The sequence below is a fragment of the Myotis myotis genome, unplaced genomic scaffold (genome assembly GCF_014108235.1).
Source record: "Myotis myotis isolate mMyoMyo1 unplaced genomic scaffold, mMyoMyo1.p scaffold_m19_p_7, whole genome shotgun sequence".
Taxonomy (NCBI): Eukaryota; Metazoa; Chordata; class Mammalia; order Chiroptera; family Vespertilionidae; genus Myotis; species Myotis myotis.
The window spans coordinates 93,336,465-93,362,187 of record NW_023416379.1 but is presented as its reverse complement, the minus strand read 5'-3'; the positions used below and the strand labels follow the sequence as shown (position 1 = coordinate 93,362,187).

At 42.4% G+C, this 25,723-nt stretch overlaps 1 protein-coding gene across 5 annotated transcripts in view; it reads left to right on the top strand.

The window, feature by feature from the left end:
• Positions 1–25,723, top strand: part of UHRF1BP1 (UHRF1 binding protein 1) — a 62,521-nt gene that overhangs the window by 24,652 nt on the left and 12,146 nt on the right. Inside the window, exons 3-13 of one of the 5 annotated variants that reach the window (XM_036315959.1) lie at positions 6,370–6,477; positions 6,563–6,752; positions 7,064–7,204; positions 7,860–8,030; positions 8,699–8,891; positions 18,403–18,489; positions 19,004–19,174; positions 19,583–19,722; positions 20,343–20,484; positions 20,734–20,927; positions 21,130–22,589. In XM_036315959.1, coding sequence (XP_036171852.1) covers positions 6,425–6,477; positions 6,563–6,752; positions 7,064–7,204; positions 7,860–8,030; positions 8,699–8,891; positions 18,403–18,489; positions 19,004–19,174; positions 19,583–19,722; positions 20,343–20,484; positions 20,734–20,927; positions 21,130–22,589 — 2,942 coding nt within the window. In that variant the 5' untranslated portion in view covers positions 6,370–6,424. The remainder of the gene's footprint in view (positions 1–6,369; positions 6,478–6,562; positions 6,753–7,063; positions 7,205–7,859; positions 8,031–8,698; positions 8,892–18,402; positions 18,490–19,003; positions 19,175–19,582; positions 19,723–20,342; positions 20,485–20,733; positions 20,928–21,129; positions 22,590–25,723) is intronic. The other 4 variants (XM_036315956.1, XM_036315957.1, XM_036315960.1 and 1 more) reach the window with 4 other exon arrangements.

Sequence of the window (25,723 nt, the reverse complement as noted above, 5' to 3'; positions counted from 1 at the left end):
CTAGAATCAGACATTTCTCTAAGGAACCCTGATTCCTTTACTGAGACATGTTATTTAGAGACTACAGTCTGGGCAAAATGGTATTCATAGAGTTGTCTCATAGAGTTGTCATTGCTTTAAAGCCTTTTTAGTGTTCAGTTCTAGGGAAAAGGTATTTTTAAGAGAGAGAAAAATAGCCCTGACCCATCTGGCTCAGTTAGTTGGGCATCGTCCTGTGTGCCACGCCTCCGACCTTTCTCTTCCCTCTGCTATCCTGACACTGTCATATAAACCCGCCTGGTTGTGTTTTTTCTTTTTTTCTAGGAGAAAAAAAAAAGCAAAAACAAAACAAATGAACAGAAACCACAAGTAAGAATGTAAAAAAACCCAAAAGGTTGCTGGGTTAGATTCTCGGTCTGTGGCACATGCCTGGGTTACAGGCTTGATCTCCGGTAGGGGGCATGCAGGGGGCAGCGGGTTGACACCTCAATGTTTCTCTCTCTGTGTCCCTCTTCCTTCTTTTCTCTCTAAAAATCAATAACATATTTTAAAAATTTAAAAAAAGAAAAGTAAATCATGACAATATCCTGATATTTCTCAATTGTAATAAAAAAGGATTTTGAGTTAATTTTTATTTTATTTTAAGTTTGTTTCTTTTTCTTTTTAAAAAGATATATTTTTATTGATTTCAGCGAGGAAAGGAGAGGGAGAGAGAGATAGAAACATCAATGATAAGAGAATCACTGGTTGGCTGCCTCCTGCATGGCCCCTACTGGGGATTGAGCCCGCAACCCGGGCATGTGCCCTTGACCAGAATTGAACCTGGGACCCTTCAGTTCATAGGCACATGCTGTATCCACTGAGCCAAATTGGCTAGGGCTGTTTATTTTTCAATTACAGTAGAACATTGAATATTATATTAGTTTTAGGTATAAAGCACAGTGGTTAGACATTTATATAACTTACAAAATGACCCTCCCTGATAAGTCTAGTACCCATCTGGCAACATACATAGTTATTTCAATATATTTGAGTTAACTTTTTTAGATTTAATATTTATATTTTTTACTCATATGCTGAATCTTGATTCCTAACAACAATATAGTAATAAATTATTTACTTTTTGATAGTTAAAAAAATAAAACCAATATTATAATTATCAATAAGATTACTGATTGCAGTAGATTTCTATGTGTATATATGTGTTTTAACCTCATGATATGTCCCATTAGGGATGTATGGTCAAAAGAGGGTGTTTAAAAGTCATTTGGCCGAAACCGGTTTGGCTCAGTGGATAGAGCGTCGGCCTGCGGACTGAAGGTCCTAGGTTCGATTCCGGTCAAGGGCATGTACCTGGGTTGCGGGCACATCCCCAGTAGATGTGCAGGAGGCGGCTGATCGATGTTTCTCTCTCATTGATGTTTCTAACTCTCTATCTCTCTCCTTTCCTCTCTGTAAAAAATCAATAAAATATATTTAAAAAAAAAAGTCATTTGAAATTATTCTTCACATGGATTTGTACTAATTTGACATACAGAGAGGTTGTTTCAGGTTTTTTTTTGTGTGTTGTTTTTAAAAAAAAACATTTTTATTGATATTAGAGAGGGAGGGAGTGTGAGAGAGATAGAAACATCAATGATGAGAATCATTGATCAACTACCTCCTACATCCCCCTCCTGGGGATTGAGCCCGCAATCCTGGCATATGCCCTTGACCAGAATCAAACCCAGGATCTTTCAGTCCACAGGCCAACAGCGCTCTATCCACTGAGCCAAGCCAGCTTGTTTCAGTTTTTACAAAAAGCAGTTTAAACAGCAGTTTTAGGTTCACAGTTACATTAAGAGGAAGGTTAGGAGATTTCCCACATACCCCAGCTCCCCCCATGTGCATAGCTTCCCCTAATGCCAACAGCCTCCACCAGAGTGATACATTTGTTCCAAGTGTTGAACCTACATTAACACATCATAATCACCAGTTTACATTAAAGTTCACTTCTGTGGGTACATTTATGTTTTTGAACAAATGTATATTGACTTTTATCAATCATTATAGTATCATAGAGTGTATTTTTACTGCCCTAAAAATCCTCTGTACTCCACCTATTTATCCTTTACCTCAACCTCAACCCCTGGCAATAACTGGTCTTTCCACTGTCTCTAGATTTTCCTTTTTTTTTCCTTTTAAAATCTATTTTTATTGATTTCAGAGAGAAAGAGAGAAGGAGAGATAGAAACATCAATGATGGGAGAGAATCATTGATTGGCTGCCTTCTGCGTGCCCCCTACTGGGGATCAAGACCACAACCTGGGCATGTGCTCTGACCAGGAATCGAACCGTGACCTTCTGGTTTATAGGTTGATGCTCAACCACTGAGCCATACTGGCTGGGCTCTAGTTTTTCCTTTTTCAGAATATCATATAGTTGAAATCATATAGCATGGTTTTATTTTTTTAGATTGGCTTCTTTCACTTAGTTATATGCATTTACAATTCCTGTATGTCTTTTTATTTCTCTCTTGCTCATTTCTTTTAAACACTGAAGTATATTTCATTGTCTGGGTGTACCACAGTTTATCCATTTACCTACTGAAGGACACCTTGGTAGCTTTCAAATTTTGGAAATTATGAATAAAGGTGCTATAATTGTCCATGTGCAAGTTTTTTGTGTGGACATAAGTTTTCATCTCCTGTGGGTGAATCTGAAGGAGCATAATTGCTAGAATGTACTGATAAGAGTATCTTTAGTTTTGGAATAAACCGGCAAACTGTCTTCCATAGTTGCTGTATCATTTTTGCATTCTCACCAACAATCAATGAGAGTTCCTGCTGCTGCATATCCTTGCTAGCATTTGGTCTTATCAGTGTTCTGGATTTTGGCCATTCTGGTAGGTATGTAGTGTGGTCTCCTTGTTGCTTTAATTTATATTTCCCCGAAGACAAGATGTGGAGCATCTTTTTGTATGCCTCTTTGCCATTGGTGTATCTTTGGTGAGGTATCTAATAAGACCTTTGGCCTATCTTCTAATTGAGTTGTTTTCTTATTGTTGCGTTTTAAGAGTTCTTTGTATATTTTGGGTAACAGTCTTTTATCAGATATGTCTTTTGCAAGTCTATGGCTTGTCTTCTCATTCTCTTGATAACTGTCTTTTGGAGAGCATAAGTTTTTTAAATAAAGTCCATCTTACTCATGATTTCTGTCATGGACTGTATCTTTGGTGTTGTATCTAAAAAGGCCAAGATCACCATACACCAGATCACATCTACATTTTCTCCTGTGTTATCCTCCAGAAGTTTTATATTAGTATTTAAAATTTTTTTTAAATTTATTTTTTAACTATATAAAATTAAATAGTTCCAAAGTTAAAATTATTTTTAACCAAGTCAAATTACATAGTTCCAAAGTTAAAACTATAAAGCAAGGTATGTTATATGTATATATATTTTTGTTGTCCCCACCTCCTTTCTTATACAAAATGTAGCATACTATCAACCCTTTGCACAGGGCTTTTTTTCTTTTTAAAGTATATCCTGTAGACCACTCCATAGACGTTCATAGAGAAATATTCCTTGTTTCTTTTTGCACCTGCAGAATACATTACTTTTATGTAATATTTTACACAGTATTTTAGTAACATTTTATAGAGGCATCATAGTTATATAGCCAGTTCTCTATTGATAGATATTTGAATTATTTCCAGGTTCTTTGCTGTTAGAAATAGTGTGGCAATAAATGACCTTTTTCATAAGTCAGTATTTTGCCAGCATATTTTTGAAAACAGCTTTATTGAGATATAATTCACATATCATAAAATTCATCCATTTAAAGTGTACAGTTCAATGGCTTTCAGTATATACACCAAACTTAGTTTTTTTGGTAAGGTTGTGCAACCATCACCACAATCAATTTTAGGACATGTTTATCACCCAAAAAGAAACCCCATACCGATTAGCAGTAGCTCCTAATTTTCTTCCGATTTAGCGTTAGGCAACCATTAATCTATTTTCTGTCTATTCTGGTTATTTCATGTAAATTATATACTACCAGATATCTGGTCTTTTGTGATTGGCTTCTTTCACTTAATATAATGTTTTCAAGGTTAGCTATGCTGTAGCATGCATTAGTACTTTATTCCTTTTTATGGCTGAGTAATATACTATTGTATGGATATACCACATTTTATTTATGTATTCATCATTTGATGGAGATTTGGGTTATTTCTACTTTTTTGCTAGCATTTCGGGATAGATTCCTAGAAGTGGTACTGTTGGGTCAAAGAGAAAATGCATGTATAATTTTGATAGACATTGCTAAATTTTCCTTTATAATGATTTTATGATTTTATGTTTCCACCAGCAGTGTGTAAGACATCTTGTTTTTCCAGAGGCTTGTCAATAGAGATTATCATTAAAACTTTAGGAATTTTGCCTAAACTAATAGATGACACATGGTATTTCAGATATTCCAGTATAGTTCTTTTGGTAAGTTGTATTGAAGGGTGTAACATATTGAAGTGAACAAATCATAAGTGTACCTGGTATAGCTCAGTGATTCTTTACAAAGTTAACACATTAAGAAACAGACCACTTCCAGTATCCCAGAAGCCTTCTGTGTCTTTTTAGTCATACCCACCCCCAAGGATAACATTTATCTTTTTTTTTTTTTTTAATATATTTTATTGATTTTTTACAGAGAGGAAGGGAGAGGGATAGAGAGTTGGAAACATCGATGAGAGAGAACCATCGATCAGTTGCCTCCTGCACACTCCCCACTGGGTATGTGCCCGCAACCAAAGCACATGCCCTTGACCGGAATCGAACCTGGGACCCTTGAGTCTGCAGGCCGACGCTCTATCCACTGAGCCAAACCGGTCAGGGCAAGGATAACGTTTATCTTGATATTTAACGCCATGTGTTAGTTTTCTCTATATTATTTATTATTTTTTTAAATCCTCATCCAAGGATTGAATTTATTGAATTTTAAGAGAGAGAAGAAGGGAGAGAGAGAGAGAGAGAGAGAGACACACACACACACACACACACACACACACACACACATCTGGCCTCTTAATAAGCCCTGACCAGGAATCAAACCCACAACCCTTTTTGGTGTACAGGACAACACTCTATCCAACTGAGCCACCCAGCCAGGGCCGGATTTTTTTCAATAAATATGTATAGTACTGTAAAAGTGTTTCCTCTTCCATATGATTTTCTTAATGATATTTTCTTTTCTTTAGCTTACTTTATTGCAAGAATACTGTATATAATACATATAACATACAAAATGTGTTAAGCAACTGTTCATGTTACTGATAAGGTTTCCAGTCAACAGTAGGCTCTTTTTTTTTCTTCTTAATATATTTTATTGATTTTTTTACAGAGAGGAAGGGAGAGAGATAGAGAGTTAGAAACTTCGATGAGAGAGAAACATCGATCAGCCGCCTCCTGCACCTCCTACTGGGGATGTGCCCGCAACCAAGGTACATGCCCTTGACCGGTTTCGGCAACAGTAGGCTCTTAGTAGTTAAGTTTTGGGGGGAATTGAAAGTTAAACATGGATTTTCGATTGCATGGGAGAGTCAGTGTCCCTAACCCCAGCATTGTTCAAGGGTCAACTGCATATGTTTGTTTTAATTTATAACTTCCAGACCTTCTTTTTATCTCTTGTAATGAGAATTGATTTCACCTACATATCAGAATGTCTTTGTTTTCCACATCCAGAAGTATTTTAAGATGACCTTCATTCCTCTACTTGCCATTTCTGGCCTCTCACTGTGGAAGTACAGCTATGGTCTTTGGGATATATTTGATAGGGTAAAGGTTGGGCTGTTCTTCTTTTTTTAATTTTCACCTGAGGATATTTTTTCTTTGAGTGGTAGAGAAGAGGAGAGAGAGAGAGAGAGAGGGAGGGAGGGAGAGAGAAAGAGGGAGAGAGAGAGGTGAGAGAGCCACAACGACTGGTTGCCTCCTGCATGTACCCCGATAAGGGACAGGGAGCAAACCTGCAGCCCAGGTACATGTTGTTGACCAGGAATTGAACCCAAAACCCTTTGGTGTGTGAGCCAATGCTCTAACCACTGAGAACACCTGCCAGGACAAGGTGGGACTGTCTTGATTAGCTTCCCAAGTATTATACCTCTCTCTCACCCAGCTGTATTTCTTTCCCCTTTCCGCTACCTTTGTAGAGTGTGCTATGTCTTTGAAGGTTCTATAGAAACCTAGTGTTTCTTTTATGTAGCTGTGCCTCCTCTCTCAGATACTCAAATCCTTATTTCAGGTAATTTCTGAACTGTAAGAAGATTTTTCAATTTATTCTTTGTAAGATGAAGGAGATTATTTCCAAGTAAACTCTTTTTCTTTTATTTCATTAAAAAAAAATCCCATCAAAAAGAGTACTGTATCATCATAAATTTTATTAGAAATTTAAAAAATACAAGAAAGTAGAAATGGGAAGAAAGAAAGAAAGAAAAAAAATCATCCATAGTTCTAGCACCCAAAGGTGGGTGTAGCAGTCCCTCCTGATGTCATATGGTGTGTGTAGGTTTCACAGGGTTCTGAGCGTTGGTCTGCCTCATTTGTTGTAGTGAGTACGGCTTTGCTGAGAAGGTGGTGGAGGGGATGTTCATCGTCGTCAATTCCATCACCATCAAGATTCACGCCAAGGCCTTCCACGCTTCTTTTGAACTGTGGCAGCTCCAGGGCTATAGTGTGAACCCCAGTTGGCAGCAGAGTGACCTGCGTCTCACCCGCATCACCGACCCCCGCCGAGGAGAGGTGACAACCCTAGCGTTGCAAGAGGAGAGAACGGGGGATTAAAGTAGGACTGATTCTTAAAAGATAGTGTCCTGCTTCGGGAATTTCCTCACATGATCCCCTCTTCCTGGGAGCGTAGGATCCCTCTGTCCCGTGTTACTGCTGTATCCTTTCCTCAGTTATGGATCTCTGACCCACTGCCTTCTATTGGTAGCACCCTAACTGAGAATGGCGGGAGTCTCTGCCTTGCCAGTCTTTTTCCCTTGCACTTCCTGCCTTTTGGTTAATTTCATCCACAGAATTAAGGGATTTTACTCTCTCTCTCCTTCCAGGTTTTAACATTTAAGGAAATAACTTGGCAAACCCTTCGGATTGAGGCAGATGCTACAGACAATGGTGATCAGGACCTGGTCACCACCCCACTGAGGCTTATTACCAACCAAGGCAGGATCCAAATAGCCCTCAAGAGAAGAGTGAGTCTGTTCTCTGTCCTCACGAAAACTGTCCATTCTCCTAGACAACCTGGGAGTTGGTACACCCTCTTTTCTTTCTTTTTTTCCTTCTTTTTAAAAAATATATTTGTATTGAGTTCAGAGAGGAAAGGAGAGGGAGAGAGAGAGATAAAACCATCAATGTTGAGAGAGAATCATTGATCGGCTGCCTTCTGCATGTCACACACTGGGGATCAAACCTGCAACCTGGGCATGTGCCCTGACTGGGAATTGAACCGCGACTTCCTGATTCACAGGTCGAAGCTCAACCACTGAGCTACACCGGCCAGGCTACCCTCTTTTCTTGATGTTATTGGCCTCTGAAAAGAAAGTTGAAAGGGCAGGGCCTACAATTCAATGTTGCCATAGTATCCGCTAATAAGAGAACATTTCCATCTCCCTGTCATCTTAATTTTGAAAACCACAATTTTTACACATTTATAGGGACACTGACATAGGTACCTTGCAATTTTCTTTTGCTGCTTTAGTACTTTCAAGAAATTGATTCAACAAAGTGCTTGATACTTTCACATCTTGGGAATTGAAAAGCCATCTCTGAAATTGGTTGGGCAATAGTCACTTTTAGGATTTGGAATGATGCAAGATGTTGAATCTGTGTTCTGTGTGGCCACTTCAGACCAAAGATTGCAATGTGGTAGCCTCCAAGCTGATGTTCCTGTTGGATGACCTGCTCTGGGTGCTGACTGACTCGCAGCTCAAGGCTATGATGAAGTATGCAGAGTCACTGAGTGAGGCCATGGAGAAGTCAGCCCAGCAGAGAAAGAGCCTGGCCCCTGAACCTGTACAGGTTAGAGGCAAACAGATACCCTTGGTGGGGCTGGGGAAATGGTAGGCCCTACCTGTTCATACCAACATAGGTGGAGTCTAGACTGCATTGGGCTTATTTGGGAGATTTGTCACTTCTGGGTGTGCATAGGCTTCGCCTTGGCCTCTGATTTATTAATTTATTCTGTCCATACCTCTGGTGTGTTAGGTGCCCAGTGCTCACCAATGGAGAGGAAAAGTAGAATAAGCCTCTTGTCCCTGTCCTTGGAGCGCTCACTGTTTTGAAATATGGACACCAGCAAGTTACTGTACTGTGACCTGCTGAGTGTGTAACAGAGAGAAACACTGTGCTGAGAGCACAAAGACAGGCATCTATCGGGGCTGAAAGGGTATTTAGGGAAGATTTCTGAGGAGGTGTTTTAGCATCAGTCAGCTCAGTCCTGGGGAGTGAAAGCTTGGAGAGCAATTCAGACCTCAGAACAGTACTCTGACAGTTACTAGACTATAATTAGGCTTTTGGGAATTTGGGTAATTTCGGTGAGACATACCTGAGTTACCAGGTGAACAGTTATGAGAGGGAAGGGCATCTTGCTGATGGTGCTTTTCCTCAGGCTGGACTAAAGCTTAAAAAAGCCTGCAGAGGAGTCTCTCAGGGTTTGGACTTCTTGTTTTTCTCTCTGTCGCATGTAGATCACCCCACCTGCTCCCAGTGCCCAGCATTCCTGGGCCCAGGCATTTGGTGGCAGCCAGGGCAGCAGCAGCAACAGCAGCAGCCGGCTCAGCCAGTACTTTGAGAACTTTGATGTGAAAGAGTCCTCCTACCACCTGCTCATCTCCCGCCTGGACCTGCACATTTGTGATGATAGCCAGTCCCGAGAGCCAGGTACCCCGTGTGGCCTGAGCCTGGGCAAGCTTGGGGAGGAAGGCTCTCTGTGGAGTCTTTGGTTGGCTTTCCCTATCACAGGCGTTCCTTGAGCCTCAGCTTTGCTGTGGTAGCTCTTAGCCTGCACTACCTGATAAAACACAGGTGCCAGGCTCTCTCCAGACCTCACTTGAGTCAGAATCTTCAGGGGCACAGCCCTAGCTGTGCGTACTTTATTCATCTCCAAAAGCTCCTTGGGCAGTGCTGACCACTGATGTAAGCGGTGGGAAAGAAAATGTAACTGTAGGAAACCTCAGAATTTTCAGATTTTTAAATCAGTTTAAATAATTATTATGTGTGAATGTGCTCTTCCCAAGCAGAGAGGTTATGCTGTGTTCTTGTTTTGCTTTTATGTTCATTACCACAATTGATATTACATACACATATACATTTATTCAGAATGAAAAAGGAATTGACTCGTTTCTTTCCTTCATGAGCCTTGGGGAACTCACTTTAACTGCTTGCTTAACTTCTCTGAGTTTCTTCATTTGTGAACTTGAGTTAAATTACATCTTTGTTACCTAACAGGTTGTTGTCATGCTCAAATGAGATACATGTTGAATTTCAAGGACCTTGGTTGTAGGCAGATATTAAGTATTATTATTTTGATCCCCGTTTCTTCAATACTCTGTGTTTTTCCTCTATATTTCCCTTTATCACCAGTTTTTGGTTTTACATGCTCTCATATGGTAGATGTGTCTCTTGTTGCCTTATCTTCTCTGAAGGTTATGTCTGCCTGCCCCCACCCCCTTTTTTAGAGATAGAGAGGGGAATATTGATGTGAGAGAGAAACATCCATCTATTGCCTCCCTCCTGTGTGCACCCCAACTGGGCATTGAACCCGCAACCTGGGTATAAGCCATAGCTGGGAATTGAGCTCATGATCCTTTGGTCCCATGGGTTGACAATCCAGCCGAGACACACCAGCCAGGGCTAAGTTTGCTTTTTAATGAAATCTACACTAACTTTCCTTGGGGAACCTACCCTTTTTTCTTTTTTTAAAATATATTTTTATTGATTTCAGAGAGGAAGGGAGAGGAAGAGAGAAAAAGAAACATCAATGATGAGAGAGAATCATTGATCAGCTGCCTCCTGCACGCCCACACTGGGGATCAAGCCCACAACCCCAGCATGTGCCCTGATCAGGAATAAAACCATGACCTCCTGGTTCATAGGTCGACACTCAACCACTGAGCCACACTGGCTGGGCTTTCCTATTCTTTTCTCCCAGAGGCACCAAGCAGCATTGCCTCTCTTGCTTGACTATTCCTTGGTCTTGAGGTGACTTCAGTCTCTCTCTATTCCCACCCAGAGAGCTGAAAGGAACAGCATAGGACAGCATAAAGACTAGTTTTGCCACCACAGAAAATAAACTATTGCTCAATGGTTTGCCATTCCTTCATTTTGGAAGTTCTGTTTTAAAACAACGATTATTTTACTAGAGGCCTGATGCACGAAATTTGTGCAAGAGTAGGCCTTCCTTCCCCCAGCTGCCGTCACCGACTTCCCTCTGGCACCTGGGACCCGGGCTTCCCTCATAGCCCGGCTTCGTCTGGAAGGACATCTGGTTTAATTAGCATATTATGCTTTTATTATTGTAGATTTGGTTATTTCTTCCAAGTGTTACTATAAAGGCTTGATTTTGTTGTTGTTTTGCTTTTAATCTTTTCAGAAGCCTTTTTTATGAGTTCATTAGTGAGAATTTCATCCTCTTGCTTGATGAGGACCGTTCTCTCACATGACAGGGCCCTGTAATCCACACTATTACGTGAATGACTGTAGCCTTCCCTGCAGCCCCCATGTATGTATTAAGCTAAGTTAATCTACTTAGTGGAATTTATGGAAGTTTTGGGTGAGATATTTTCAAATGAGGGATAACTTCCTCAGTGTGGTGTGCTAGTGTAATGCTAAGGAGCAAGGACAGGGAGAGTTCTTGTTACTTTGGCTCTTGGATTTAGGGAGGAAGGGGGAGGGAGAACTAGTGGTGCAGAAAGGGCTAACGTTCTCTTGAGTTGTTCTGTCCATATGACTATAGGACACTTGAAATGTTGGCTGACCCAAATTGAGATGTGTTGAAAGTATAATATACACATGGGATTTTGAAGGCATAGTACAAAAATACAGTGTAGAATACTTTGATAATTATTTTCATATTGATTACATGTTGAAATGATAATATTTTGGGTATATTGATTTAAATAGTATGTATTAAAATTAATTTCACTTTTTTTAAAAAAAATATATTTTATTGATTTTTTACAGAGAGGAAGGGAGAGAGATAGAGAGTCAGAAACATCAATCAGCTGCCTCCCGCACATCCCCCACTGGGGGTTTGCCCGCAACCCAGGTACATGCCCTTGACCGGAATCGAACCCGGGACCCTTCAGTCCGCAGGCCAACGCTCTATCCACTGAGCCAAACCGGTTTTGGCTAATTTCACTTTTTAAAAAACTTCTTTTTTATGTGGTTACTAGAATATTTAAACTTACTTGTGTCTCACATTGTATTTCTGTTGGATAGCATTGCGTTATAACTGTCCAATATGGTAGCCACTAGCCATATGTGGTTATTTAAATTAAAATTAAATAAAATTAAATTAGCTCCTCATTTGCACCAGCCACATTTCAGGTACTCAACATAATCCATAGACCATAGAAGATGCCCATCATCACAGAAAGTTCTCTTGGAAGGTGCTGCTGTAGAGACTCCTTGAAGGCTCCATTTACGTTCTTTTTCATTAAGAGACACAATAGCCTGGGTGTTAGGCTCCCTGACTAACACGCTCATGTAGCCCTTGGTATTAGAGGTGAAATTATTGGAAACTGGGTGGGTCGTTGGGAACAGTTTGGCTTGAGTTAGGGTATCTCTCTCTCTCTCTCTTTCTCTCTCTCTCTCTTTTAATCCTCACCCAAGGATATGTTTATTCTTTTTTAAAATATATTTTATTGATTTCAGAGAGGAAGGGAGAGGGAGAGAGAGATAAAACATCAATGATGAGAGAGAATCATTGATCGGCTGCTCCTGCACACCCCACACTGGGGAACGAGCCTGCAACCTGGGCATATGGCCCTACCGGTAATCGAGCCATGACCTCCTGGGCCATAGGTTGATGCTCAACTACTGAGCCATGCTGGCTGGGTCGAGGATATTTTTTTATTGATTTTAGAGAGAGAAGTGAGAGGGAGAAAGAAACATCAATGTCAGAGAGAAACATCAATCAGTTGCCTCCTGTAAGTGCCCAACCAGAAATTGAACCTGCAACCTACATATGTGCCCTGACTGAATTGAATCTGCAGGATGCACAGGATGACGCTTCAACCATTGAACCACCCGGCCAGGCAGGGCAGCATTGTCAAATCAAACTGGATCTTTGACATGGGTCTTGGCATTGATTTTTTTTTTTTTTTTTATTTGACACCAAAAGCAAAGGCAACAAAAGCAAAAATAAACAGGTGGGACTACAAACTAAAAAGTTTCTGCATAGCACAGGAAACCATCAACAAAATGAAAAGGCAACCTACTAAATGAGAGAAAATATTTGTAAATCATATATCTGATAAGGGGTAATATGAAAAACATAATACAACTCAATAGCAACTACAACAAATAATCCAATTAAAAAGGGCAGAGGATTTGAGTCGACATTTTCCCAAAGAAGACCTAAAGATAGAAAACAGGTACATAAAAAGGTGTTCAACATTACTACTTATCAGGCTCTCTGCCAGGTGAGGGCACAGGGAGAAGACAGCTGTCTATGAGATAGGAAACAGGCTCTCACCACACACTGAATCTGCCAGCACCTTGACCTTGGACTGCCCAGCCTCCAGAACTGTGAGAGATAACTGTTTGTCATTTATAAGCCAACCCCGCTCCCCCCCCCCAAAAACATTACTACTTAGAGAAATGCAAATCAAAACCATAATTAGTCCTGGCCGGTTTTGCTCAGTGGTTAGAGTTGACCCAAGTACCAAAGGGTCGCTGGTTCAGTTCCCAGTCAAGGGCACACACCTTGGTTGCAGGTGTGATCCCCAGTCCTGGTCGTGGTGTATGTGGGAGGCAACCAGTTGATGTGTCTCTCACATTGATGTTTCTGTCTCTTTCTCTAAAGATCAATGGAAAAAATATCCTTGAGTGAGGATTAAAAAACAACAACAACACCACACAATAAGATATCACATCACACCTGTTAGAATGGCTCTTATCAAAAAGACAAGAAGTACTGCCCAGCTGGTGTGGCTCAGCAGTTGAGTGTCGACCTATGAACCAGGAGGTCACGGTTCGATTTCCCGACAGGGCACATGCCCGGTGCGGGCTTGATCCCCAGTGGAGGATGTGCAGGAGGCAGCCAATCAATGATTCTCTCTAATCATTGATGTTTCTATCTCTCTCTCTCCCTCTCCCTTCCTCTCTGAAATTAATTTAAAAAATTATATATAAAGAAGTGAAGTATTGGCAAGGATGTGGAGAAAAGGAATCCCTTATGCAGTGTTGGTGGGATGTAAATTGGTGCAACCATTATGGAAAACAGTATGGAGATTCATTAAAAAATTAAAAATAGAACTACTGTACAACCCAGCAATTCTACTTCTGGGTATTTAGCCAAAGGAAATGAAAAGACTAACTCAAGAAGATATCTGCACCCCCATGTTTATTGCGCATTATTTACAATAGCCAAGATATAGAAGCAGTCTAAATGTCCATTGATGGATGAATGGATAAAGTGAGCTAAATGTCCATTGGTGAATGAATGGATAAAGGCACACACACCACACACACACACGTGCACACACATATACACACATACACACACAGAGATATATACATACAATGAAATATTATTCAACCATAAAAAAGGAAATTCTGCCATTTGTGACCACATGGATGGACCTTAAGGGCATTATGCTAAGTAAAATAAGTCAGAGAAAGACAGATACTGTATGACCTCACTTATATGTGGAATCTAAAAATCAAACCAAAAAAATTAAACTCAGATAATTGAGCACAGGTTGGTGGTTTCCAGAAGGAGGGGGATGAAGTATATGAAGGGAGTCAAAAGGGCAAACCTGTTATAAAGTAAATAGGTCATGGAGGTATAATGTACAGCATGGTGACCACAGTTAATACTGCATTACTCATTAGAAGGTTGCTAAGAGAATAGACCTTAGAAGTTCCTATAATAAGAAAAACATTTTGTAACTATGTGTGGTGACGGATATTAACTAGACCTGTTGTGGTGATCGTTTCACAATATATAAACATATTAAATCATTATGTTATACAACTGAAATTAATATAATGTTATATGTCAATTATATCTCAATAAAAGAAATCAAACTGGAGCATCTCTCATTTCAAAGGGCTTCAATGAGGAGGTTGGTGGTTTATAAGGGAAGAGTATCACCTGACTCTCTTTAACTATTTTCCCTAAGATAAGGCCTGTGAGACCAAAACTTGGTCTCTCTGAAAGCTAGGCTATCCTTTCCTACCAGCTCATTGGAGAATCATTATTAGTCATTTATTTAAAAAATATATATATATTTTTATTGATTTCAGAGAGGAAGGGAGAGGGAGAGAGAGATAGAAACATCAATGACGAGAGAGAATCATTGATTGGCTGCCTCCTGCACGCCCCCTACTGGGGATCAATCCTGCAACCCAGGTCCCTTGACTGGAATTGAACCTGGGTCCCTTTAGTCCACAGGCTGACGCTTTATCCACTGAGCAAACCGGTTAGCCAAGCATGCCAGCCCCGAGTTTGACATGCTTGAGCTAGGGCATTATTAGTAATTTATGTACATTATCATTTATGTCTCATATATAATTATGTGTTTATAATTAAGTATGCTGGTGATTGGTAATTATATTTGATTTCATTTCTAGACCCTGTTTTTATATGCTCAGTCTTTATAGTTTGTTGTTCTTTTAACTCCAAGTAACTCCAACAGAGAAAGCTAAAACCTTTCCCCTTCAGTAGTCTAGCTCATGCATTTAATTGGGATATTTCCCCCAAGCAGGTGAAAATTGACTCTTTTTTAAAAAAAACAGCTTTATTGAGATATCATTTACATACAATATAATTCACCCATTTAGAATATACAACTCACTGTTTTTTAGTGTATTTATAGGGTTAGCAATCATAATTATAATCCAGTTTTAGAGCATTTTTGTCTCCCCTAAAAGAAATCCTGTGTCAATTAATTGGCACTCCCCATTTCACACCCCTAAGGAACCATCTATCTACTTCCTGTCTTAATATTTGCCTATTCTGGACATTGAAAATTGGTTCTTTGTTGGGGGGAGGGGGGGGGGGAAATCTTACATATAATAATGGTTTGCGGTCCTCCAAGATTGACCCTGTCTGACATAATTTTATTCCTTAGTATTTAATTTCTTGTTGGATTTGCTTAGATATCACATGAGTAGCATTGAGTTGAATTCATGAAAGGTACACAAAATGTATGGAAGATCAATACTACAAACTGGTGAATAGATGGCTGTGATTAGAGGACTTTTCAACCCATCATTTAGTGAAGTGCTGAAAAAAATATTGACAATATCTGAATGAATATCTAGCAGCTAATTAAGTTAAATATTATTTTTTCATGTCAAGCAAAGGTTAAAACTTAACTTTACTTGATATATTTTTAATGAAATTAATTTAAAATTATCAGCTATTTTATTTTTGCTAAAGTAATTTTGAATAATTAAATATTTGATTATATTGCTGTTACATATTTATAGAAATTGTAAATTTGCTTATGTAATTTGATAAATTATAATTTTATAAGTTAAGAAATTGCATTAAAAATTACTCAGCAAATACAAAGTTAAGTTAAAGAAAATTTAGTTTTTCTTAACCTTGCATTGAATAAAAATAAGCTTTATATTTATTCTTATGTATAAAGCACAGATAGACATCATTAGCAGATATACAGTATATCTGAGGTATTAAAATTTCATAGAGGGTGCAATTGGAAAAGAAATATATAAAGGCTCTTTAGAGTAATTATGAAAAAAAGATTAAGAAATGGAAACACTGGTATAGGTGTATCTCTTGGTAGGATGTTGATTAGTCAGAACTTGTGAGATCTATATTGGATGGAAAGGCCCTCCTCGTTGCAGGTTTGCCATTTTGTACCTAGAGTATCTCCTGGTATTTCCCTTCATCCTGGTAAGGGACAGGGTGGATGTGCAGACCAGGGTAGGCCATACAGTACATATATGTAGATAATCCCTCCTCTTATAGTTCTTAGAGTTGAGTTGAAGAGATAAGTGTTTTGAACTCTGCATCTAGTAGATTGCTTGTCTTTATTTTGTTCTTTTTCTGGAGTTTTGTTCTGTTCTTTGATTTGGGATGTGTATTTTTATCTCCATGTTTTTTTTTTATCTCCTCATTTCAGCAGCCTCCCTGTGTTTATTTCTATGTATTATGTAGAGTTACTATGTCTCCTGGGCTTGGTAGAGTGGCCTAATGCAACAGGTGTCCTGTAGGGTCCAGTGGCACAGCCTACCTGATCAACCAAGCTGGGCACTTCAGGTGTGCCCCCACCCCTCTTCATGGGCTGTGTATACCCTCCTGTGGTAGTTGAGCGTTGACTGCTGTTGGCATATCAGTGGGAGGGATTTACTCCCAGGCTGATCAGCTGCAAGGCCTGGCTGACTGCAACCACTGCCCACCATGGAGGATCAGCTGTGTAGGGGCCCATCCCAGAGTGGGTCTTGCAGAGATACCTATAAAACTTCAGTGGGTCTCTCGAGTCCACTGAGTGTGGAGGTGGTTGGGTGGTGCTTGGAAGTGGTCTGAGCTGTCAAACAGGTGTGCTGGCTCTGGGGTCTCCCAGAAGGTGCAGGTCAAGATCAGTCACTGTCTGTGTTCTGCCCTGGGCCATGAGGCTTGAGTTATAAAACTATCTGCAGATGGCTGCTATTTGTGCTGGACTTGGAGATGCCCAGGAGAGGCCAAGCTTGGAACCAAGGCCAGCTGCTGCTAGTACCAGGCCTGGAGCCTCTTAGCGAGAGGTATGGGGCATGCTGAGGCCAGATGCTGCTTGTTTGAGAGGTTTTAGGAAAGTAAAGCGTGAGCCAAGATAGGCCATTCATATGGAAAAGCCACTGGAAACAGCTTGGGTGGGCCCACAAGTTTGGTGGGGCCAGGTCTTAGGGAATCACCAGGTCAGGGCTAACAGTGTGAGCCAGGTTGATGGAGACTCAGACATGGTGCTGGCCTGCTGGCTCTGTGGGGAGGGCTCATCAAAGGAGCAGTGCCTCTGACAGCACTTCTGTCTGGGAGAAAGCTGCCCCCCAGCTCTCGCCCTGATGCCAGACAGTTCAGTTTCTCCCTATATGTCCATGGTATCTTTTGAGCTACTATCCCAGTGCTGGAGCTCAGAGCGAGTGAGTCAGAGTAAGTCTATGTACAGGCCCTTTAAGAGGAACTGTCTGGGACTCCGTGTCACTCAGCCACAATGCCTGCTGGTTTTTATAGCCAGAAGTTATGGGGACTTCCCTTCCTGGCACTGGGACCCTGGGCTGGGGCGGGGGGAGCTGGTGTGGGGCTGGGTCCCTTTAGTTTGCAGGAGGACCTTCACAGCCAAGATATCCCTCCTGATTTTTAATCACCACACGTGGGTGTGGGACCAGCCCGTTCCATGTCTCTGCTTCTCCTACCAGTCTCAATATAGCTTCTTTAAATCACTAGTTGTAGGACTTCTATTCAGCTAGGTTTCAGGCGGTTCTAAATGATGGTGGTTCTGTAGGTTAGTTGTAATTTTGATGTGGTTGTGGGAGAAGGCGAGTACTGCATTTTCTACTCCACCATCTTGACCAGAAGTTGATACTGTAGTTGATTTATTGCTAAAAATTCCAATTTACCTATAATAATCCATGGTATTTTGTATGTGCAGTACCTAAAGATTGTCTAATATCACAGCTTTCACTCTGAGGCCAGGGTTTGAAAGGAAATAACATGGGTCCTGGTTTTTGGGGAGGAATCTGCCTTATGCCTCTCCAGGTGTTGTGCTGAGGGACAGTAATACAAGTATTGTTACGTTTGGAGGAATCAATCAATCAATCCAGTGGTCGCCAACTGGTGGTCCGAGGACCACTGGTGGTCTGTGAGGTCCCAAAGGTTGGCGACTGCTGAGTCAATCAATCTAGGTTGGTATCATGTGCCTATGTGAGACCTGGGATTGGAACTCCTGAATCCTGAGTTTTTCCGTCTCTTAGGCCTTCTTAGAAATGTGGCAGCTATTTATAGAGACAGTGGAATATACTTTTTTGGGGGGATCTTTTAGAGCATGTCCATTGGCTGTTGCAACTCGAAAAAGGAGGGACTCAGTCTTGAACATCACCTGCTGCCATGGCCTTTCAGGCGCGCTGTGTGTCAGGTCCTGAAGGGAACTTTTAATGCTTCAAGAGGCGCTTAGGCGTCCTGTTCCTCCTGTCGCTAGTCACCGTTCTTTTTGTTTTATAGGCGTCTCTGCAAACAGACTCATGGATGGTGCCATGCAGCTTACCTTCCGCAAGATGGCATTTGACTACTACCCCTTCCACTGGGCAGGTATGGGAGTTCTGAATGGGGCCGTTCCAGCATGGCCCAGGTATTGAGTGCAGATTCCTGGGTTCATCCCCGACTGCCCTGCAGGATGGTGCGAGGGCTTGCAGCCCCTGAGATACTGGAAATAGCCCTCTTCCAAATGACACCTTCTGGAAACTTTCAGGGTCCATTATAGATGATTCTTCATTGGGGTGAGAGAGAGGGGAGGGAAGGCAATGCCTGAGCTGTTGCTTTTGATTCTACCCTCTGCCCCTTACTTCACTGGTTAGAGCCTCTCCAGTAGTCCGTAGTCAAAGATGGCGGCATCCAGAAGCTGGCCTTTGGGAAGCTGAGGGGAAGGTCACATGTGGAATCCAGAACTTGAGTGTTCTGACTGGTTGATTTTTACATATCCCAGAAAATTCTGGATTAGGGCTGAGGGATCAGGTTCTGAACTATGACTATACCAGTGGAAGGGGAAAATTGGACATTGGATCATGATCTTGTTCTAAAATCTTTTTGCTTTTTTGTTGCACAGGCGACAGCTGCAAACACTGGGTGCGGCACTGTGAGGCCATGGAGACCCGAGGCCAGTGGGCCCAGAAATTGGTGATGGAATTTCAGAGTAAAATGGAGAAGTGGCATGAGGAGATGGGTCTGAAACCTCCCTGGCACCTGGGGGTAGACTCTCCCCTCCAGAAGAAAGCAGGTGGGTTACAAGGAGCTGGAGGACTCCTGTTGCTTAGCCTCTGGCTATTTCCCTTTGAATATCCAGTGAGACAAAGCACTGGACTAGCTAGTTATCCCAGCCTTATCCCATGAGAGTCATAATGACTTCTTTTCTTTACCCAGCCCTGTTCGTCCCCAGGGATGGCTGCAATGTTGCGAGAGGATGCCATCACCTCTATTCAGTTGCTGTTGCTTGGTCTTAGGGAGAAGATAATTTTTGAGTTCCATCCAGAAGCTAGACAGTGTTAGGCTGTCTTTCCTACAAATGGCATTAATGATCTTAGGGTCATCACTTTAGAATCCTAGTTAGGATTTTTACTTCCTAATTCTATTAATAACGAGAGTTAATGTGTCTGAGTGTCTTTCCCACCTTTTAATTTTTATTTAGATTCTCTCTCCAGTACTCGAAAGAACTCCCTTGAGAGAAACCCCTCTCAGGGAAGAAAGGCTGCCTTTCGGCCTCCAGCATGGAATCGCTTACGCTCTAGCTGCCTGGTAATACGGGTGGATGACTTGGACATCCACCAGGTGAGGAGTCCAGGGCACGGGGAAGCGTGATTGAAAAGGGGTGGGGCAGTTCCCTTGGAAGGCAACAGTGTGAGCAAAGTTGTGGAATTTGGGGTCTGTTTCCCTAACTTCTGGGTGGGTCGACACTTTCATGTCTTTCCTTCTGAGCATGTCTGTTGAGATCTGTACTTGGGATTCCACCAGTTTCCGGTGAATATCCTACTACAAACCTTACAAACCTTCCATTGAAAACATGAACTTGTGGATAGTGTTAGGCAGGTGTGAGAATGCCTGGAACACGTGGAAGATACATGTAGAAGCACTATGCTCCCTGGGACAGGCTAGAACAGCCGTGGGCAAACTACGGCCCACGGGCTGGATCCGGCCCGTTTGAAATGAATAAAACTAAAAAAAAAAAAGACCATACCCTTTTATGTAATGATATTTACTTTGAATTTATATTAGTTCACACAAACACTCCATCCATGCTTTTGTTCCGGCCCTCCGGTCCAGTTTAAGAACCCATTGTGGCCCTCGAGTCAAAAAGTTTGCCCACCCCTGGGCTAGAAGGATAGTAGAGGAAATGGAGGAAATTTTATTCTGGGTGCAGCACAGATGCTAACAGCAATTTGTAATAACAGGTTTCTACAGCTAAACAGCCCAGTAAGAAGCCATCTACACTCCTTTCCTGCAGTCGGAAACTTTACAACCTACCCGCTCAGGTCTCCGCCATTCACATTGAGTTCACGGAGTATTATTTCCCAGATAATCAGGAGCTTCCAGGTAAGCATCGGAGGTGGCCATTTCTTCCCGTCCAGGCATGATCTTCCCATCTGTCAGGCTTGGGACTGTACTTGTATTCTCACTGTTGTTAGGAGTTTAGGGTATTTGAGTTAGCTTGGCACACCTTTGTTAAAGACTGCCCTGTATAAATATGTGCCTTGGCTCTCGCGATCGTAAAATGAATACTAGCTGGTAAGTAGGAGTCGAGCTGCTACTTTGTACATGGCGATTCTCTTCTCTGCTCTCCAGTCCCCTGTCCCAATCTCTACATTGAATTAAATGGCCTGACATTTACTGTGGATCCTGTCAGCTTGCTCTGGGGAAACCTCTTCTGCCTGGATTTATACCGCAGCTTGGAGCAGTTCAAAGCTATCTACAAACTGGAAGATTCCAGCCAGAAAGATGAGCACTTGGACATCCGACTGGATGCCTTCCGGTTGAAGGTAGGCAGAGAGTGGGATTCTTGTTCCCTGTTGACAGCCACAGCTGCATTTCGCCCATTATGATCCAGGGTTCTGCTCTGTCCTCTTGACAGAATAAGGAAAACAGTTTCACAGCCGCAGTGGTCTTTCTTTGTGTGTTAATGGTGGGGCGTGCAGATATTCATCTGGCCATTCTGAACTGGGTTTCCTTTTCTCTCTGAAGGTAAGCTTCCCGCTGGAGAAGAGAGAGCAGGCTGGGCTGCATCGGCCCCAGGCCCTAGTCTTCTCTGCATCGTCCGTGACTGCCACCAATACGCGCCATACCCCACACTGCAACTGTCCAGACCTCCGCAGTCTCTTCCAGGGCTTTGCTGCTGCTGAGTTCTTTCATTCCAATTATGTTCAGTTCCCCAAGGTTCCAGGTGGCTTCAGTCTCCTGCATATGCTTTTTGTGCAGCATGCCTTCCAGATGGATTCCAGCCTCCCTCATGCTAGCACCCTCCCTCCCCAGAGGCCTATGGCTTCCCAGGATCTCTGGTCCATCCACTTCCCCCAGATCTCCTTGGACTTTGAGGGAACAGAGAACTTCAAAGGCCGTACCTTGAATTTTGTGGCCCCCTTCCCCTTGTCCCTTTGGGCCTGCCTACCCCTGCGCTGGCAGCAGGCCCAGGCGCAGAAGCTCCTTTTGGCCACAGAAGGGAGGCTGAAACCATCAGCCAGCTTTGGCAGTACTGTTCAGTCTGGGGCCCTAGCCCCTGACAGTGTGTCCCATCTGAGGTCAAAGACTGAACATGATTTGAAAAGCCTGTCAGGCTTTACTGAAGTCATGGAGACTCTGAGAGAAGGCGGCGGCGGCGGTGTGGATATCAAAGAGCCTCTGACTGAGCTGCAGGACACGGCAGAGGTTCACATGCTTGTACACTCCCCTGACCATGTCCGAGTGAGGCTCGACCACTACCAGTACTTGGCTCTGCTCCGCCTGCAAGAGGTGCTCCAGGGTCTTCAGGAGCAGCTGATGAAGGATACAGAGGCCATGACTGGGTCTGCCATGCAGGACCCGACAGCTTGCATTGGGGTCCTCTTCCCCAGCGCAGAGGTGGCTCTGCTCATGCATCCTGCCCCTGGTGCTGCCGAAGCTGATTCTGTGGGTTTAGATACCACCAGCCTCATAGATTCGGAGCTGTCTCCTTCTGAGGATCGGGAGCTGAAGTCTGATGCCTCCTCAGACCAGGGCCCAGCAAGCCCTGAGACGTTTCTGGAGGACAGTGGCATTGGAAATCTGGATGCAGCCCAGGATAGGCCACTGCCTCTCCGTAGCGATGGAGAGCTGCAGCACTCAGCTCCTCTTGCACAGCAGTGGGCAGGGAAGGGCCATGACGCATTCGGTTCGCTACAGGCCAAGAGACTAAGCAGAGCCCAAGCATCCAGCTCCCCAGCTGCCCTGAAGCCCCCAGGTGTTAGGGATACCGCTGTGAATGGACAGAGTGAGCTTGCACCCCTGAAGAACATTGAGGGAGAATTGTCAAGTGCTATGCATACGACCAAGGATGCCACCAAGGAGGCTCTGCATGCCACCATGGACCTCACCAAGGAAGCTGTGTCTTTGACCAAGGATGTCTTAGGTCTGGGCAAAGACCGAATGAGCTCCACCATGCACAGGATGCTGTCCCTGCCCCCAGCCAAGTGAGTGCTTCTCTGCTTCCTTCACTTACCCCATCTCTTCCTCCTGGTTATGGTCATTAGACTTACAGTCTCTTACTGTGAGTGTTTTTAGAGTGGGATGTACCATGCAGTCCCGAAGAATGCATAGAATGGCCTGATTAATGTGGCAAAGCCTTGGTTTTCAGAGCTGCCTGCAGGGCAGGGCAGTGGAGGAATTTTCAGGCTACTCGGAGGGTAACAGGTACACCAATTGGAGAGACTTATTTTCAGGCTACATCTAATTTTGTGATAGGTGAGGAACCAGAAATCCCAATAAAATAACACAAAATCCCATTGATTTCACATGCCTCCACATATCATAAACTGTTCTTGGGCAGCTTTCAAGTCAATTGCTTCTTAGGATTAAATTATCTCCTCTTTCTCTGACTGACTGTTATATCAGATATGCTATATTGGAATGATAATGCCTGCCATCTGTATGATATTTTAGTCTTCAGTGAGCGCTAGTGTAGCATTTGGTTTGATTGGATCCCCCTGGCAACCTGGTAAGGTAGCTGCAGATACTTGTAACCTTACTTTATGGCTGAGGAAATAGGCCTCAGGGAGGATGCACCCAAGAAACCTGTGTGGTGGATAAAAAGCTGGGCTTTGGATTTGCTCTTTCTGATACATCTTATCAATGTCTGCCAGGAGAATAGAGGAGGAAGTTCATCCTCTCATTCAGCAATAATTTTTAAGCCCTACTGTGTGCCGTTCTCTGTGGTAGGCACTGGAGATAAGTAGGGAGTAAGCAGAAACACAGAAATGGAGCCAACTGGTGGCTTAAGAGCTTTTGTCTGAATGGATTGTCTTAAGTGGATCTCAACATTGCCGGTGGCTGTGCTAGAACCTGCTAGGCATACATAGTCTAGGAAGAAGGAAACAGGAACGCTTTTAAAGGGGTGAATGATATAATAATTCCAGCCAACATTTATTGAGTGCTTTTTATGTCAGGCACTGTCCTAAATACGTATAATATTAGTCCATTGAACTCTTGTAACAACCCTATAAGGTGGGTACTGGTATCACTCCCTCCCCATTTTACCAATGAGGAAACTGAGACTCAGAGAGGTAAGGAATTTGCTCAGGATCACACAACTTGTGAGTGGTGGGGCGAGGATTAAAAGCCTGGACTGCCAGTCACCAAATGTGCTGCCTTTTCTAAATGCAGAAGAGTAAGGGAGATGGGAAAGAGGAGAGTTGGAAAGAGCAGAGAAAGGTGTGTGATACAAGTTTTTATTTTTTTAAAAATATATTTTATTGATTTTTTACAGAGAGGAAGGGAGAGGGATAGAGAGTTAGAAACATCGATGAGAGAGAAACATCAATCAGTTGCCTCCTACACACTCCCCACTGGGGATGTGCCCGCAACCAAGGTACATGCCCTTGACTGGAATCGAACCTGGGACCCTTGAGTCCGCAGGCCGATGCTCTACCCATTGAGCCAAACCAGTTAGGGCACAAGTTTTTTTTTTAAAACACTTGCAGTGACGTCCTAACTGTGCAGGCCAGTGGGCTTTTCGCAGTCCTCACCCTGGACTCCACAGTGGCAGTGACTCCTGCCAGTCTGTTCATCCTGAGCGTGTGTGACTTCAGAGGGAGGAGTCTTTTCTTCTTCCTTAGCTGCTCTCTTCTTCCTTTTATCCTGTAAATGTAACCGTGCGTTCTCATCACCTTGGTCATAATTTTTAATTATAAAAATGATTGTGCTCACTTTGTTGGCAATGTAAAAAATAGAAGAAAACATGCCGAAACCGGTTTGGCTCAGTGGATAGAGCGTCAGCCTGCGGACTGAAAGGTCCCAGGTTCGATTCCGGTCAAGGGCATGTACCTGGGTTGCGGGCACATCCCCAGTAGGAGATGTGCAGGAGGCAGCTGATCGATGTTTCTCTCTCATCGATGTTTCTAACTCTCTATCTCTCTCCCTTCCTCTCTGTAAAAAATCAATAAAATATATTAAAAAAAAAAAAATAGAAGAAAACATGAAAGCCACTTGTAATGATGCTGTCCAGAGATAGCCACTATTTACATTTGCATCTATTTTTTTCCAGTGTTCATATATATATTTGTGTATCCATGTGAATGCTGATATGTGTATACACACATATATATACAAATATGGTTTTTACAATGGGATTATATTTCTATAGGATATAGAAAATGTCCAATTTTATTCACTTAATGTTTTGTTGTGAATATTTTCCCATTCATTTTCCTATTCAAAAATTGTGTGTGTATAATTTTTAATTACTCTATTATGTTCTAGCAAACTGTTGTATCATGATTTATTCATCCATTCCACTATCTAGGGGTAACTCATTTAGTCTGTTTCCAGTTTTTCTCAGCTAGAACCGATGCTGTGTTAAATGTCCTTATTTTTGTGAACAATAGTGTTTATGCAAATTAAATCTAGAAATAGAATTATTGGGGTCAAACACTACAAACATTTTTAAAGTTCTTGCTGCATTTGCCAAACTTTCCGAAGATTTATATCAGCCTGTGCTTTTGAATGCTTTCTCTCTCGGTTATTTTTTTTTTTTTAATATATTTTATTGATTGTTTACAGAGAGGAGAGGAGAGGGATAGAGAGTTAGAAACATCGATCAGCTGCCTCTTGCACACTCCCTACTGGGGATGTGCCTGCAACCAAGGTACATGCCCTTGACTGGAATCGAACCTGGGACCCTTCAGTCCACAGGCTGATGCTCTATCCACTGAGCCAGACCGGTTAGGGCTCTCTCTTGGTTATTTTATCCATTTCCTCACTTCTGCTATAGTCCCTATTTTCAATCCTGACTTCCTTCCCCTACTCATTTAAACTTTGGAGCTACTGCATGTCGTTCCAAAGGGATGTCCCAGGAGTGCCTGGAACCTCACATACATATAGCTAAATTCCTTATCTCTCCCCAGACCAGCTCTTTCCCCTTTTGGTATCATCAGTCTGCTCATTCAAGTTCTACATTTTGACTCGGCTCATTCAGTCGTTTGTCAAGTTCAGACCACAGTTCCTAGAGCAGGGATTCTCAGACATAAGCCTGCTTCAGAATCAGCTGGAGAACTTGTGAAAACACTGCTGAGCCCTTCCCCCCAGTTCCTCATTGAGGGACTCTCACATC